This window comes from Brachyistius frenatus, unplaced genomic scaffold (genome assembly GCF_029030835.1).
Source record: "Brachyistius frenatus isolate BFR_SWC_R1_liver_20210118 unplaced genomic scaffold, ASM2903083v1 Contig_172, whole genome shotgun sequence".
In the NCBI taxonomy this organism is placed as follows: Eukaryota; Metazoa; Chordata; class Actinopteri; family Embiotocidae; genus Brachyistius; species Brachyistius frenatus.
This window is the reverse complement of record NW_027210771.1, coordinates 161,776-178,337: the sequence shown is the minus strand read 5'-3', so window position 1 is coordinate 178,337 and position 16,562 is coordinate 161,776. Positions and strand designations below refer to the sequence as shown.

The following is a 16,562-nucleotide window of genomic DNA, read 5'->3' as shown; positions in this document are numbered from 1 at the left end:
TGTTAATCTGTAACAATAAATGTTGTGTTGTTTTCTGTCCTCATCTTCCAGGATGTCACAGTGAGGTCCAGCCTTGATGGTGGGTGATGATCACAGTCAGAGCTGCAGTTCACTGAAATAGTGTCGAGTTATTACCGTGGGAAACCATTTTGTTTTCTGTTCAACTGTCGGGTTGAAACAGGAACAGATGTTCAGCTTTTTATTTGCACTATCTCAATGTGTTTTGGTGCATTTACAGTGTTTGCTCGATTCTCTGTTTTACTCTGTAGCGCCAACTTTAACAACCTGCTCTGCTCTCGAGTGTTTTTCATCATTGTATTAGATACAAGGCGAGACTACCTACTAGAACGAGCCATGATGATATGAACTAAACATATTGACAGCTTTATAATTACATAAACTTGAGCTCCTCTCAGACTCAGTTAGAATTTAAGTTTATTCCCATTATTACTTCAGTTATCTTGTGTTTAAACCATGCACTTTTTAAAATGAAATTCTTGCTAAATCTAGCTACTATAAACTGACCTGTCATTGATATGATAATGATTAATAATTAAAGTAATAATGCTCAGAGTGTGTTAGACTGGTGGTTAACAACAGCTGGAGATTCTTCTGACCAGAATCTATCTGTTATACAGATATAGTTTTATACAACATTCCTTCGCATAAAAATGTTGAAATAATGTCTGCTGATTACGTGTTTGCTTTTTGTTTAAAAAAACAACTCGTAAAAGCATTTGTCTTTTATTGTGAAGAGATGGAACCGGAAGGGAAACGGGACTGGCCAGTTCCGGTCTGAGCGCAGCGACTTAGCCTGCAGTTGTATTATGATGTTAGCATTGAGCATAACGACTGATGAAGAGCGTGATTGACAGGACAGGGTGCGTGATTGACAGGACAGGGAGTGTGTGTGGATGAAGAGGAGCAGTGAGGACGTCTGTCGGCCGCGCGGATGTAATTTCTCCAGGTGGGACGTCAGTAAACAGGCTAGCAGAGCGGCTAACTGAATGCTAGCTTCAATGATCCTCCGAGATATCTACATGCAGTTTCCGCTCATTCGTGGTTAAGTGTTTAAATGTTCTTCCGGTCTGAATGTTAAGTATGTATCTTGTTATCTTTTATCTGATTTAGCTTTAGATAGTTGTAAACGAGCCGGTTAGCAGAGGTCACGAACAGCTACTGAACCAGCTAACAAGCTAACGAGGAATATGACCCGTGTTGTTTTGGTGAAGATGAAAGATGATCACACGAGATGAGTGTAAAATAAACAAACAAAATATGACCAGGCAGCTGTTTGTCTCGAGTCACTGCAGTTAGCATCAGCCTCTTAGCTTCGGACAGGAAGTAGCTTCCACACATGAACTGAAGTCCTGTTGGCAATAAGAGCTTTAAAACACGGTCGGAACAACATGCCGCTGGATTCCGGAGTTTGTTTGATAAATTCAGATTAATTTCTGTCCCTGTAGTGATCCAACATCCCGCATTTCATAAGCTAGGTTCGCTACATCATTCAGGCTAGTGTTTGTTTACGTCTCCATCTCTTTGTTGACATCATCAACAGCTTCATGTTCACAGTAGAAACAGTCAGACTGGAGGTTCAGTAGGAGGTCACGTGTTCGTCAGCTAACACCCGTTTATAATGACAACATGCGGATATTGTGAACACAGTCTTCTTAGTGTTGGATCTCTCCACACCTCGTGATCGCCGGCATTATGATGATTTATAGCCTCATTTTTAAATCAGATTTGTAAATGTCTGAACACGGTTCAGTGAGTTTTTAATCATGACCCGGTCGGTTTGCCAGAATTATTGCTGCATGTAAATGTAATAACGGTGTTCATGCTCTGAACAGGTGCTGCCCCCGCCCCCCCACCCCCTCCACCGTGGAGCTGAGAGAACAGTGAGGACAGAAGATGGAAGAAATGACGATGTCTTCGCTGCTCTCAGACAGAGACTGAAAAGAGAGGAGCGAAAACAGCTGCAGCTAAAAAGCCTGACTTTGTGAAGGAAATGGCTTTCCTGGACAATCCCGCCATCATCCTGGCTCACATCCGACAGTCCCACGTGACCAGCGATGACACCGGGATGTGTGAGATGGTGCTCATCGACCAGGACGTGGACCTGGAGAAGTGCCAGCTGGCTCTGGTGCCGGGCAGCAGTTGTGGGTCCTCTGGGTCCGGCTCCCTGTCCGAGGGGGGCGGCAGTGTGACGGACAATCACGCCTGCGACCTGTCCCAGTCCATGGACATCACCTCCAGCTGGGACTTCGGCATCCGCCGGCGCTCCAACACAGGTGAGCTCCTCTGCAGGCCGTGGGTGGGTAGCAGGGCAGGCTCTCAGGTACACCTCCTCCTGTCAGTATGGGGGTGGGGGTCAGTCAGAGACCCTGCTCTGCTGAAGGGGAGTGTGGGTCTAATCTGGGCCAGTGGTTTACGGAGGTTTAAATCTAATTGTGTGCCGTTGAAAATTGTTGCTGCTCAGGTGGAAAGAATGGGATTTATTGTGCACATTAAATAGCTCAGGTCACATTAACACTGATTAATACATTGTTTTAAATCAAGCAGGCAGCCTCAGATTCTTCTTACTGTTACGTGTGATGTTGATTCTGAAGAACTAAATAATCTTCGTGTGGTAGTTTGACAGAAGAAGAAGACATGAAACTTATGAGGGAAAGTTTCCCTGCTGCGATCTAACCGGGGCGTTCAGAGACTGAGATAACATGACAGCATCTCGAATGGCAGGTCAGAAAACAACAAACTTCCAGATTAGTCACATTCATCTGGGAAATAAAACAAAGATGAATGATGCAATAAAAGGTGATCACCTGCCGTTGGGAGCAACTTGGGCTTCAGTATCTTTCCCTCGGACCCTTTGGTCTGTGGACACTAGGACCCAGAGGTTAACGGACCATCAGTGGGCCAGTGTTGTTGTTGCCTCTCTATGCTCTTCTTTTCTCTCCCTGCTCTCTTCTCACTGCAGCCTGTCGTGGCAGACGGCCTCAGACAGAACCTCTGATCCGGTTCTGTCTCAGGTTTCTTCCTGTTAAAGGGGACTTTTTCTCTGCCGCTGGGGCTCGAGTTGAGCTGTTGAATTGGAGGGTTTCTCTGTAATGTTGTGATTTGGTGCCATATAGATAAAATATAATTGAATCAAATGCTCTGAGTTCTGGACTAAATCCGTGAGTCTAGTTTAGGGGTGTGTGATACAATAATATCTGTATGATTTTAAATATGATTGCAAAAAAATTCATTTTGTGATAACGGCAATTCAGACTTGGTGACATAACGGCGTCATAACCGTCTAACTTTACACAGCGTGGCGTTCGTTAAGTGTGTAACTTCCACAAGACCACAAGAGTGGCTGAAAACAACTCTGAGCCGGAGGAGTCGGTTCTAAAACGGGGAGCGAGACGTGGCTTGGTTCCTGAAGTCCAGATGTATACAGGGTCTTTACTGAGCCTTGTCTAACAGCTGTAACGGCGTCTTTTCATGTTCCAGGACCGTATTTGTCAGAATATCGATCCAGTCAAGTGACCTTCTTGTCCTGGCGCCTCAGGTCTGCAGCTTCAGGGTGCTAATTTAACACCAAATCATGTAATCAGTGGTCAGATGAGTGAACTGTGTGTGAGGTGGGATGTGGGTGTGTGATATGATGTGCTTTGGTTACAGTGAGTTTGAATCAAATGAAAAGTCGAAGCTGCTTTATTCGTACGGTACAGCGAGTTGTGGTGAGAGAGGGAGTCCAGAGGCAGACGGCGTGTCTCCTTTTGGCTCCCTTTACACCTGTTTGAGGTTTGGTGGCGTGCTGGTTGTGGTTCTGGGCTGTGGTGGACAGTTTCAACCCTCTGAGACTTCCAGTTGAACACTGACCTGTGGTGGCTGTCTCATCAGGACTCCAACAAGATAACAGAGAGAAACCTGGGGCTGCTGGTAAGATGAGAGCAGTGAACAAACTGCTTCATAACAACGTTTTCATGATGTGAGCTCCTCTCGGAGCGCGATACTCAGCTGTGTATGACTGTGTTTAAAGGCTGGGTGGCGTCATTCAAAACATTACGTGTCAGAGAGTCAGCGTGTTCTCCTGAAAACAAATCAGCTCATTTCTCTGTCGGGCCCGACGAGGGATGTTTGTGACCATGTTTCTCCTTCAGGATGACCTGCTGCTCTTTAAGTGATCCGTCTTAACATGTGATCTGATTTTAATCCAGGTTAATGCACTAAAGCTAATAACATGTAAACAACTGAAATCTGTTTTGTCATTATTGGGGACGTTGTGTGCAAATGACAGGATAGTTTTATCACAAAATATACAAGTAGCTGTGGATCTGATGTGTGTCGGGACTTCAGGATATCATAGTTTCATCAGCCCACAACACCTTTTTTCAGGTGAAGTGTTGAGCTGCTCTTTGTCAAACTCCAGGCACACCATGGTGTTTTCTTATAGAGAGCAGCAGTTTTGCTTTGTGTTGTCCTGCCATGGACATAATGGACGTCATGGACATCATGGCAGGACAACACAAACCCAACGGTTATGATTTGTTTGCTTTGTTTCGATTTTTTTCAGTCATTTGTCCACCCACTAAACAGTGAGTGTGTAAATAATGTATCTAACATGGACAAGAACATCACGGTGATTAATGTGTTATTTGTTAACACTGATTGTGTTTGTTCATAATTGTACCTCGTGGATATCTGACCATATTTTAAGTCAAGTGTTTACATAAATGCAGATAATACAGAGGGTTTCACTGACTGCTTTTTCACCACTGTAAATCTGAACCAAAGTCAACTTTGTACTGGTGTTTCAATTATGTGGTTAACATAATGCTGAGTTTTTCTATTTTTAGTGTTTTTGGTTTGTTTACTTGTCAGATATTTAAAAGTATTTCTTTCTTTTCAGCCCAAAGACTTGAAAGACTAAGGAAAGAACGACAGAACCAAATCAAATGTAAAAACATTCAGTGGAAAGAGAGGTCATCCTCCCAATCAGGTACTGTTCCTGGCTGTTTTTAAATACATGTATTGAATAAAAGTTGCTCATTTTGTAGCAGAACTTTTTCTCATAATAGTAGCAGAAACTTTCATTTAATTCCGTTTTGTGCTTGTAGTGACTGTAATTTTTGATTTTATACACTTTATTTAAGTAACCTTACTCTGAATTTAAAGGCTGCTGAAGAGTCTGAAAGTTAACATGTTTTTCTATGATATTCTTTAAAATATGATATGAAACAGCCAGCTGACAAACAGCTTTTAGGTGAATTGCCGCCACCTTCTGGCGGTAGTAACGCATGACTAAAAACAATGAAAAGACAAGACAGTAGTCCCATAAACTGTTTAATTAAAAAAAAAAGAAACAAAAAAAAGTGAGTTGTGATTGGAATGTACATGTGTGTGTACTGGTGTGCTCTGTTAGACTTGTATACTTTAAAGTCTACTTAAAGTAAAAAATATACTTGAAGTAAGTCTACTTAAAGTAATAGTATACTTAGAATAAGTGTACTTAAAGTAACTATACTTGGAGTGAGTCTTCTTAAAGTTACTGTATACTGAGAATAAGTCTATTTAAAGTAACTATATTTGGATTAAGTCTACTTAAAGTAACAGTATACTTAGAATAAGTCTTCTTAAAGTAACAGTATACTTAGAATACGTCTAATTAAATTGACTATACTTGGAGTAAGTCTACTTAAAGTAACAGTATACTTAGAATAAGTCTACTTAAAGTAACTATACTTGGAGAAAGTCTACTTAAAGTGACTATACTTGGAGTAAGTCTACTTAAAGTAACAGTATACTTAGAATAAGTCTACTTAAAGTGACTACACTTGGAGTAAGTCTACTTAAAGTGACTATACTTGGAGTAAGTCTTCTTAAAGTGACAGTGTACTTAGAATACGTCTACTTAAAGTAACCGTGTACTTGGAATGACAAAGCTTTAAAGTAACAGTATACTTGGAGTAAGTTTTCTTAAAGTGACAGTATACTTCGAATAAGTCTTCTTAAAGTAACAGTATACTTAGAATAAGTCTACTTAAAGTGACTATACTTAGAGTAAGTCTTCTTAAAGTGACAGTGTACTTAGAATAAGTCTACTTAAAGTAACTATACTTGGAGAAAGTCTACTTAAAGTGACTATACTTGGAGTAAGTCTTCTTAAAGTGACAGTATGCTTGGAATAGGTTTTCTTAAAGTAATAGTATACTTAGAAGAAGTCTACTTAAAGTAACTATACTTGGAGTAAGTCTACTTAAAGTGACAGTATACTTGATGTAATAGTGTTTGCTGCATGTTGTTGTTGCTCCAGTGGAAGATATGGGGAGTCTGTTTGAAAAACGGGACTTTAAAGACCGGCCGCGGACCACAGGTAGTAAATCGACGCTGTCACTGCGGCTGGAGCAGTGTCCACAGCAGCTCAACAACCCCTTCAATGAATACTCCAAATTTGATGGGAAGGTGAGTTATTCCACATTTGGTTCTGGTTTATTTTTTTTTATCCTAAAGTATGTTCTTTAAAACAAACTCCCTCAAATGCCTCCAAGCAAAGCAAAAATATAAATCAATGAATTTTTCTTTTATGCCCTTCCTTTGTTTGATTGAGTAAATCCACATAATTTATCCAGCTTCATTCACAGGTTTGCCCATTGATCATGAAAGTGAGGACAGTTTTCTCACAATTCAGAACAAGTTTGTTCCCCAATAGTTTTGATGAATGTGGGGTCAGTAATGACCAGAATAATCACAACATAAGCTTTGTTTAATTGTTAATAAAATTACACTATTAAGATAAACCAAAGTTTGAAACTTTAATAAATACACAGAAACTGCGGAAATTTTCTTTACATCTACATTTATTTGTAATCAAGGATGAACTTAAAGAATTAAATTGTCAAACGTCAAACTGTGACCATAACTCAAGAATTCATACATTATGAAAATATATAATGACAAAATTTCAGACATGTCTAATATTAAAAAAGGATTAAGTGAGGATATTTAAAAGCTCAAACAGCAGCTTCAATGTGTTTTTTTTTTTAGCCATAATTCAGCACCCTAACTCCGGAACAGAAGGGGAGCAGCTTTATTTCTCTAACCTTGAAAATATCCATACTACCCTTTAATACACTCCTGTAAAGTTTCCACTACATCCAGTGTTTTATGAGTCTGGACAGACATGGAGGGAAACCTGCAGCTGGTTGGCGGAGGCTTCAACCTGCAGGTGATGTCATCCCTCTCTTGCCATTTTCAGGGCCACATCGGCACCATGGCAACAAAGAAGATTGACGTCTACCTCTCAATGCAAATGGCCCAAGAGAAGGTACATCCGATGACGGTGGTGACCATCGCTAACGCCCGCGTCCACGACCTCATCGGGCTCATCTGCTGGCAGTACACCGGCGAGGGACGAGAACCCAAACTCAAGTGAGTACAAACACATCTGGAGCAGTTTGATATGATGTCATCATCAAGCGGCAACCATCAGTGAGGTCATCGTTGGTTTGTGAACGTTATGAAGCCTCCAGTTCAGATTCTGTCCGTCACCATCTTGCTGGTTCGGAGTGGTTTGGAGCAGGAAGTGACCATATTTGGACGAGCTGGGGGAGGAGCCAGCGGTGGATCTGACTGATCTCATTGGAAACCTGATGATACTTTGTCCCACCCACTGATAGCATAATCAATCAAACAGACACACCCCCAAAAACAGGTCTTCTTGAATCTTCTTTTCTAATGAATGAGGGATTATTTTCAGATGGACCTCCAGAAAACTAATAAGAAGGAGTGACTTTAGCTAACAACACCGAGATAACTGATGGACACATTTTATTCACTTTGGATTTGATGAGAGAAGTTGAATGGGAGTCTATGGAGCCGGAGGCTTTTTGGAGCCGACCTCTAGTGGCACTCGCTGGTATTGCAGCTGAAGACACTTCTGGATCAGAACTATTTTAGAGACCTGAAGCTACGAACACTTTTATAAACAATCTGTGATCAGTACAGATGTAACAGCTTCTGTCTTTCTCTCCACCTGTCCATCACTCTATCCTTCTGTCTGTCTCTGCACCTGTCCATCACTCTGTCCTTCTGTCTGTCTCTCCACCTATCCATCACTCTGTCCTTCTGTCTGTCCCTGCACCTGTCCATCGCTCTGTCCTTCTGTCTGTCTCTCCACCTATCATCACTCTGTCCTTCTGTCTGTCCCTGCACCTGTCCATCACTCTGTCCTTCTGTCTGTCTCTCCACCTGTCCATCACTTTGTCCGTCGCTCTGTCCTTCTGTCTGTCCCTGCACCTGTCCATCACTTTGTCCACAGTGAGAATGTGAATGCCTACTGCCTCCACATTGCTGAGGACGACGGGGAGGTGGACACCGACTTCCCTCCACTGGACTCCAATGAGCCGATCCACAAGTTTGGTTTCAGCACTCTGGCCCTGGTGGAGAAGTACTCGTCCCCGGGCCTGGCCTCCAGACAGTCCCTGTTTGTCAGGATGTAAGTACCGAATCAGGAACACATTCATTCATGTAAACAACATGCAGGTGATGTGGACAGCAGCTGATGATGCTCTCTAACAGCACTGGGATCAAAGGCTTCTCATTGATATTAAATATGTCACAGCTGTTTAAATGTAGTTTAATGCTGTTATTGTGTATACAGTACTGTATATAATACTGTATATAAACAGTATTCTAGTGTATACTGTATATAATACTGTATATAAACAGTATTATCATGTATACTGTATATAATACTATATATAAACAGTATTCTTGTGTATACTGTATATAATACTGTCTATAAACATTATTCTAGTGTATACTGTATATAATCCTGTTTATAAACAGTATTCTTGTGTAAGTTTTACTGGAGTGGACAGCGAGAGGTTTGATCTACATGGGTCTTAATCTGAGGACAGTGAAAGAACATAGTGATGTTTATTTGTGTGCACCTGTTCACTCCTTTATAATATTTTTAATATAACATCAGATTAATATCAGTAGTAACTGTCAGTTTCCAGGGTCTCTCCACATACATGGGGATTGATTTGTATTTGTCAAAGGAGACTGAATATTCATCACAACCGTCAGGATGTTAGCAGTCCTTCAGCAGTGTGTGCAGCACAGGGGGACTCCATTACTGCCAGTTTACTGCACTAATGGAACATGTGGAGTGATGTTCACTGCATCCTGACCGCTTTCCACCTTTTTCCCTTTCAGAAATGCTGCTCATGGTTTCTCTCTGATCCCTGTGGACAGTCTGAAGGTAACCATGAAAGAAATTCTTCAGAAAGCCCTGAAGAAGAGGAAAGGCTCACAGAAAGGCTCTGGTAATGATCCCTCACCTCCATATGATGAAACAAAGAAGGTCAGGAAGGAGGTTTTATTTATCAAAGAGTACAGTCCTGTTTGGTCTCTCATGGCCCTCAGTGTTTCCTACACACTGATGCTCCGCCCACAGGTGTGTGAAGTGAGCTCTTTAATGCGCGACTCATTTCACCTGTTCATGTCTGCATTAAGCATCACAACAACACAGTAATACTCCTGGTGTGAGCTCTACAGATTTATGTCTGTTACATGTCCATAAACACACATCAGTGCAGCGAGGACAGATTGTGTAACATCACTGTGGTGAAGACGTGACTGGATGTTTTGACAGATGATTGACAGGCGATAAAGATGTGTTTTCTTTCAATAAAAATGACAGAATAAAAATACAGGTAGTACAAAAATATTAAATATAAAGATTGTAAAAATGCACATTATATACAAATAAACATAGAATCATATTAAATGAAACTAAACAACAATGCAAAGTGCAGGTTATAGATGTACAATCATTTTCTTATTTAAAGAAAATGATAGTTTCTGCTTTCACCTCTCATTTTATAAGAGTCTTTATTTCTCTGTGGAGGACGAGTCATCGTATCTGAGTCTGAGGTGAAGATTAGAGTGGAGAGGAGGATATATAATAATATATAATATATATATAATCCTGAGCAGAGGGAGTGTAGCTGCAGTGACTCACTGACATGGGTCATTAATGAGTGACAGCAGCCAGAGGGCGGTCCTCTCCCACAGGAGGACACGGGTCAGATTCACCGACAGAACCACCAGGCCAGACTTACAGCCACAGGCAGAGTTTCAGGACCAGCAGTTGGAGAAAACACTGTTAAAAGCTCTTTACATGGAGGTGGATTGTGTTTACGCTTCCTGCCAGATAGCAGGATGCTAACTTTACAACTTTGAATGTGGTTGTTGTGTGATTTATACTTTTGTTGTGTTGTTTTGATCATTTTAACCTGTAAAATGTCTCTGACTATCTTGAAAAGCACTTTACAAATAATGTATTGTTATTATTTTAATATTACCACTTTTACTCATCAAAGCAATTACCACACAGTTTAATTATTACAAATAAATCTGACAGATTAATAAAATAAATATTACTTTATTGATCCCACACAGAGGAACTCCAGTCATTATAAACACGAGCTGACAATCACACAGGCTGGAAACAATCCACCAGTTTAGATTGAGACTTATTAAGACTGACGTCTTGTCTCCAACAGGACCCATGTATCGTCTGGAGAAGCAGACGGAGCCCAACGTGTCCGTGGACCTGGACTCCACCCTGGAGAACCAGAGCACCCTGGAGTTCTGCCTGGTCCGAGAGAACAGTAAGCGGTCCCAGTAGATCAGTAGGTGGTCCCGGTATATCAGTAGGTGGTCCCGGTATATCAGTAGGTGGTCCCAGTAGAACATATTCTGTTATTTACCTCCACCACTAATGTAACTCAACAGTTTTCACCGTCATCATCTGATCTCCACAGCAGACTCGGATATTGTTTGGACCTCGTGGAGTGTGTAGATTAATATGAAGATATAGTCGTTCTTCTTCTATAGTCTCATACAGTTTATAATGCGAGTGAGTTGGCATTAGTCCTATTATTAATGAGTTTTGTGTGTGCAGGCTCCAGAGGGGAGGAGAGCTCAGAGGAAGACCCTCCTATTGACATCACCACAGTCCAGGACATGCTGAGCAGTCACCACTACAAGTCCTTCAAGATCAGCATGATCCACAAGCTGCGCTTCACCACAGACGTCCAGCTAGGTACTCACTGCTGTCTGCAGGGTGGTCTCACTGCTGTCTGCAGGGTGGTCTCACTGCTGTCTGCAGGGTGGTCTCACTACTGTCCTTCAGGGTGGTCTCACTACTGTCCTTCAGGGTGGTCTCACTACTGTCCTTCAGGGTGGTCTCACTACTGTCCTTCAGGGTGGTCTCACTGCTGTCTGCAGGGTGGTCTCACTGCTGTCTGCAGGGTGGTCTCACTACTGTCCTTCAGGGTGGTCTCACTACTGTCCTTCAGGGTGGTCTCGCTGCTGTCTGCAGGGTGGTCTCACTGCTGTCTGCAGGTTGGTCTCACTACTGTCCTTCAGGGTGGTCTCACTGCTGTCCTTCAGGGTGGTTTCACTGCTGTCTGCAGGGTGGTCTCACTGCTGTCTGCAGGGTGGTCTCACTGTTGTCCTTCAGGGTGGTCTCACTGCTGTCCTTCAGAGTGGTCTCACTGCTGTCCTTCAGGGTGGTCTCACTACTGTCTGCAGGGTGGTCTCACTGCTGTCCTTCGGAGTGGTCTCACTGCTGTCTGCAGGGTGGTCTCACTACTGTCTGCAGGGTGGTCTCACTGCTGTCCTTCAGGGTGGTCTCACTGCTGTCCTTCAGGGTGGTCTCACTACTGTCTGCAGGGTGGGCTCACTGCTGTCTGCAGGGTGGTCTCACTACTGTCCTTCAGGGTGGTCTCACTGCTGTCCTTCAGGGTGGTCTCACTACTGTCTGCAGGGTGGGCTCACTTCTGTTCTTCAGGGTGGAAAGAAAGTGATTGACATTTGTAGGAGAGAACAGAAGACAACGTTCTGTACACCCTGAACAATATGTTAAACTACAGATTTTAATGGCGAGTTTCTATCATTTAAATGTGGAATTTAAAGCTCAATAAAAAAAAGCAATTATAAAAAACATAATCAATCTGTTTGGAGATAAGAACAGAGAGCAGATATTTATTGATCTTGTTTATTATTCATCAGATATTTACAGGAAACCTATTAAAATGAGAAGGAGCCCCAAACCTTCAAGTAGTTTTTACCTGATGAGCGTTTGCTGCTCGTCAACGATGATGCAACGTGTGCATGAGGTTTCTGAAACAATCAATCACTGATCAATCACACCTGCGACTGCAACTACACTAAATTCAGCAAAAGTGTAACCGTAATTGTGTCTATTTAATGTCTGCATTTTTATTGCACTCTGAAAGCAATGATTTCGTTTGTACTTTTACTGAATTTTTGCTTTTATTTCTGAGGATATTGTTAATTGTGAATATAAAAGTGTCTTTAGTTGAGATGAACCCTCCTGATTTATGGCACCACAGCATTATCGTAGGATTCTACTTGCAGTCCATCGGTGTTCATCCTCTATGAAAACTGACATTCAAACTGTGTCTGCAGGTGTTTCAGGAGAGAAAGTAGAAATCGATCCCGTGACCAATCAGAAGGCCAGTACCAAGTTCTGGATCCGTCAGAAACCCATCTCCATCGACTCGGACCACCTGTGTGCCTGTGACCTGGTGGAGGAGAGAAGTCCCAGTGAGTGGATCTCAGAATCACCGACCCAGAACCATACAACCGCTGACCCAGAACCATAGAACCACAGACCCAGAACCATAGAACTGCTGACCAAGAACCACAGAAGCACAGTCCCAGAACCATAGAACTGCTGACCCAGAACCATAGAACCACTGACCCAGAACCACAGACCCAGAACTATAGAACCGCTGACCCAGAACCACACACCCGCTGACACAGAACCATAGAACCACTGACCCAAAACCACAGAACAGCTGACCCAGAACCACCGACCCAGAACCGGAAAACCACAGACCCAGAACCATAGAACTGATGACCCAGAACCATAGAACAGCTGACCCAGAACCAAGATCACTGGAAAGCACACACAGGTCAGATACATGCTCAGTCTGCTGAGTAAAGAGAGGACTCATCTGCTCATTTAAAATAGTGAAGGTCAAAGGTCAACTTCATCAGCATCAGTTACTGATATGAATGAAAGTTAAAGTGGGAGAATATGATATCTCACTGAGTGTTACAGAGGGGAGCCTCTTTCTCACAAAGGATCTTTGAGCTGGACACACAACACACAACACACACACACACACAACACAACACACACAAGTGAAGATGTGTAGACAGCAGTGTGTATCGTTTGTGTTTGTCTCATTATTGTAACGTGTTTAAACATGTTTCTCTTTGTCTCAGGTCACGCGATATTCAAGCTGACATATCTCAGTAACCATGACTACAAGCCGCTGTACTTTGAGTCTGATGCTGCGACTGTCAATGAGATTGTGCTGAAGGTGAGCTGCATGTTAGTATAGCAGTATTTACTGCTGTACTGCAGTATTTACTGATATACTGCAGTGTTTACTGATATACTGCAGTATTTATGATATATTTATGCTTTTGTTCTGTGCCAATGCAAACATACCACAATGTTTTTGTATTATATATATATATTGATATATTGCTATATTGATAGTGATCTAGTTTCTCTGTACCCCCCTGAGCTATAAAGCAGCTTCGTATCATTTCTCAGCTGGTTGTGTTTCAGTCTAACTTTCTCATTAGTCTCATTTCCCTGTAGCAGCAGGAAACTACTGTTCAGCCAAAAATCCAACAATGCACATGTTCATCAGCACACAGTCAGTCAGAGAGCAGCTGATGGTTTGAAGTTATTTAAAGTTGTCAGTTTATCATCATCATCAGCTGCTGTCATAAAGTCAGTCAATAAATCAGGATAACAAACTGAAGGTAAACTCTTGTTTAATAAGAAATACACAGATTGTTTATTTATGAAATGTTTTTTATTTATTTAGATTACTCACAGGTGGATTTAAAACTGTTTTAAAAACCATAATCAGAACTAATAACTTTCTATTGAATATATGAGAACATCTATTATGATTTATTGTCCCTCTTTCATCATCACAGGAACAGGAGCAGGTGTAGTTCTTCTTTGTCTCCTTTTGATGATGTCATGTTTTTGGTATTTATGTCACCGGGTGTCTGAAAACAGCTGAATTAATCTGCGGAACATTTACAAACGTGTTGTTTGTTTGTTTGTCTGTGTGTTTGTTTGTGTGTGTCCAGGTGAACTACATCCTGGAGTCCCGGGCCAGCTCCTCGCGGGCCGACTACTTCGCCCAGAAACAACGTAAACTGAGCCGCCGCACCAGCTTCAGCTTCCAGAAGGAGAAGAAAGGGGGTCAGTAGACTGGAGCTGCAGCGCCACCTGTCTGTCGGTGGGAGGACACCACGAGTGTGTCTCTGCTTCGGATCAGCCGGGAGGACAACAGAGTCCTTCTTCTTGTTCAGACATGAATCCATCTCCAGAGACACTTTCAGGTCCGGCTGTTTTCATGTCCGTCCTCCAGGATGGATCAGAACCGCTCCAACACTGAACCAACGTCTTTGCTTCTTCAACAGGATGAAAACGTGTTTGATGAACTCTGCAGACGTTTTCTGTTCACAAAGTCATGATCATGTAGAAATAAAGTCACTTCACTTCCACTCACTCTCATTTATTTACACACAAACCCCAGAACAGGTCTCCTCCAACTGGACCGGACCAACAGAACCAGATGGACCAGAACTGTCTGCACTGACCAGTTTATTAGGTACACATGATGTGAGACATCAGTCTGACAGGATGTCTTGGTATTTATGTCACAGGGTGTCTGAAAACAGCTCAATTCATCTGTGGAACATTTACAAACATGTTGTTTGTTTGTGTCCTCTGTCTGTTCCCCCGCCCACCCGAAGGACACACAGGATGAGGTCCAAACCTTGTCTTCATCTGCACAGGGTATGAAATGATAAAGGGCTTTTACTTTGAAATATAGGCTTTTCATTTGAAACATCCAGGAAGTCACAGCAGTTGGCTGACCACCAATGAGCCTGTCCGTCATTGTTCTGAATGTTGGTGTGACTCCAGCTTGTTTAAACCAGCCGACCTGAGAGCAGCAGCGGTGAGGACGCCCTGACGGCTGGACTCTGGTGGGACGATCCGGCCGGTGATGTGCTGCATGTCTACTTCCCAGTTGTGCAGATGAAAGGTCGTTTATCGGCCTGGTCACCTCGGTTCCTTCATCAGCAGCAGATGGTGACTCAACACACATTTCCCATTTAAATAGAAGAAGTTGCTGATTTATTCAGCTCTGATTGGTCAGAAATGTTCTTTAGTCACCAAACTGGAGCCTCATTACTGAGTTATGTCCCCTGAGACGTGTTCACGTCCTGACGGCTTGTTAAAGAGAGACTCCAGGTTTTCACCAGAACCAGCTTCTCTTTTACACTTTATCTCAATGAACGCTGTCACAGCTCCACTTTGAGGCCGCATGTGTGGACGCTCAAAGACTGGATATAAAACTATAAAAACACAGACTGGATATAAAACTATATAAAACCGCAGACTGGATATAAAACTATATAAAACCACAGACTGGATATAAAAGTGTTTGTAGCTTCCAGGTCTGAAAAATGGTTCCGATGCAGAAGTGTCTTCAGCTGCAATACCAGCGAGTGCCACTAGAGGTCGGCTCCAAAAAGCCTCCGGCTCCATAGACTCCCATTCAACTTCTCTCATCAAATCCAAAGTGAATAAAATGTGTCCATCAGTTATCTCGGTGTTGTTAGCTAAAGTCACTCCTTCTTCTTAGTTTTCTGGAGGTCCATCTGAAAATAATCCCTCATTCATTAGAAAAGAAGATTCAAGAAGACCTGTTTTTGGGGGCGTGTCTGTTTGATTGACAGGCCTGTGGTGCAGTCAGGTTACAGCTAACGGTGGGCGGGATGTAGTATCGTCAAATTTCCAATCAGATCAGTAAGATCCACTGCTGGCTCCTCCCCCAGCTCGTCCAAATATGGTCACTTCCTGCTCCAAACCGCTCCGAACTAGCAAAGATGGTGACGGACAGAATCTGAACTGGAGGATTCATAATGTTCACAAACCAACGATGACATCACTGATGGGTGATGACATTACTGATGGGTGATGACCTCACTGATGGTTGATGACCTCACTGATGGTCAATGACGTCACTAAGAAAAGCTGCATCCAACTAGTCTGTTGTGAGCAGCGGTTCACTAGTAAATGGAAGAGGTTCTCGTCCATCATGTCTCAGAACATAGAAAAAAAATCCACATTGCCATGGTAACAGCTGTTAAAACTAAACTAATTCATTTACATGTGATGATCAGAGTATCCTCAGTCACCAGCAGGAGGCGCTGTCGTCCCTTCACTGGTTGAAAGTTTCTACCTCTCCTAATCAGGTCTACCACCTTCACTCCTCCTCCTCCTCCTCCTGATCCTCCTGATCTTCCTCCTCCTGCTCCATCTTCTACTCCACCAAGGGCTCCATACTCCCCTCACTCATCTCCTCAAGCAGACAGGAGAGCCCCTTCTTCCTCCTCTTCCTCTTCCTCCTCCTCCTCCTCCTCCT

General features: G+C 42.7%; 1 protein-coding gene across 2 annotated transcripts; it reads left to right on the top strand.

The window, feature by feature from the left end:
* The first annotated feature begins 783 nt into the window (after positions 1 to 783).
* On the top strand, positions 784 to 14,631 carry mapkap1 (MAPK associated protein 1). 2 transcript variants are annotated; one of them, XM_069717341.1, is made up of 12 exons: positions 784 to 967; positions 1,854 to 2,294; positions 4,901 to 4,990; positions 6,305 to 6,453; positions 7,247 to 7,419; positions 8,309 to 8,485; positions 9,211 to 9,320; positions 10,563 to 10,670; positions 10,964 to 11,104; positions 12,496 to 12,633; positions 13,321 to 13,418; positions 14,212 to 14,631. In XM_069717341.1, exons 2-12 carry the CDS (start codon positions 2,012 to 2,014, stop codon positions 14,332 to 14,334), a joined length of 1,590 nt encoding a protein of 529 aa, XP_069573442.1. In that variant the 5' UTR covers positions 784 to 967; positions 1,854 to 2,011; the 3' UTR covers positions 14,335 to 14,631. The 2 variants fall into 2 exon arrangements, with proteins under 2 accessions (XP_069573442.1, XP_069573443.1); XM_069717342.1 differs by lacking the exons at positions 784 to 967; positions 1,854 to 2,294 and adding an exon at positions 3,847 to 3,930.
* Positions 14,632 to 16,562: the final 1,931 nt, after the last annotated feature.

Bases quoted from the DNA above. Each gene is read 5' to 3' on its own strand.
- mapkap1 (XM_069717341.1), top strand. From the start codon at position 2,012: ATGGCTTTCCTGGACAATCCCGCCATCATCCTGGCTCACATCCGACAG. The intron at 7,420-8,308 runs GTGAGTACAAAC...CTTTGTCCACAG, and splicing joins GGACGAGAACCCAAACTCAA to TGAGAATGTGAATGCCTACT. The intron at 8,486-9,210 runs GTAAGTACCGAA...TTTCCCTTTCAG, and splicing joins CAGTCCCTGTTTGTCAGGAT to AAATGCTGCTCATGGTTTCT.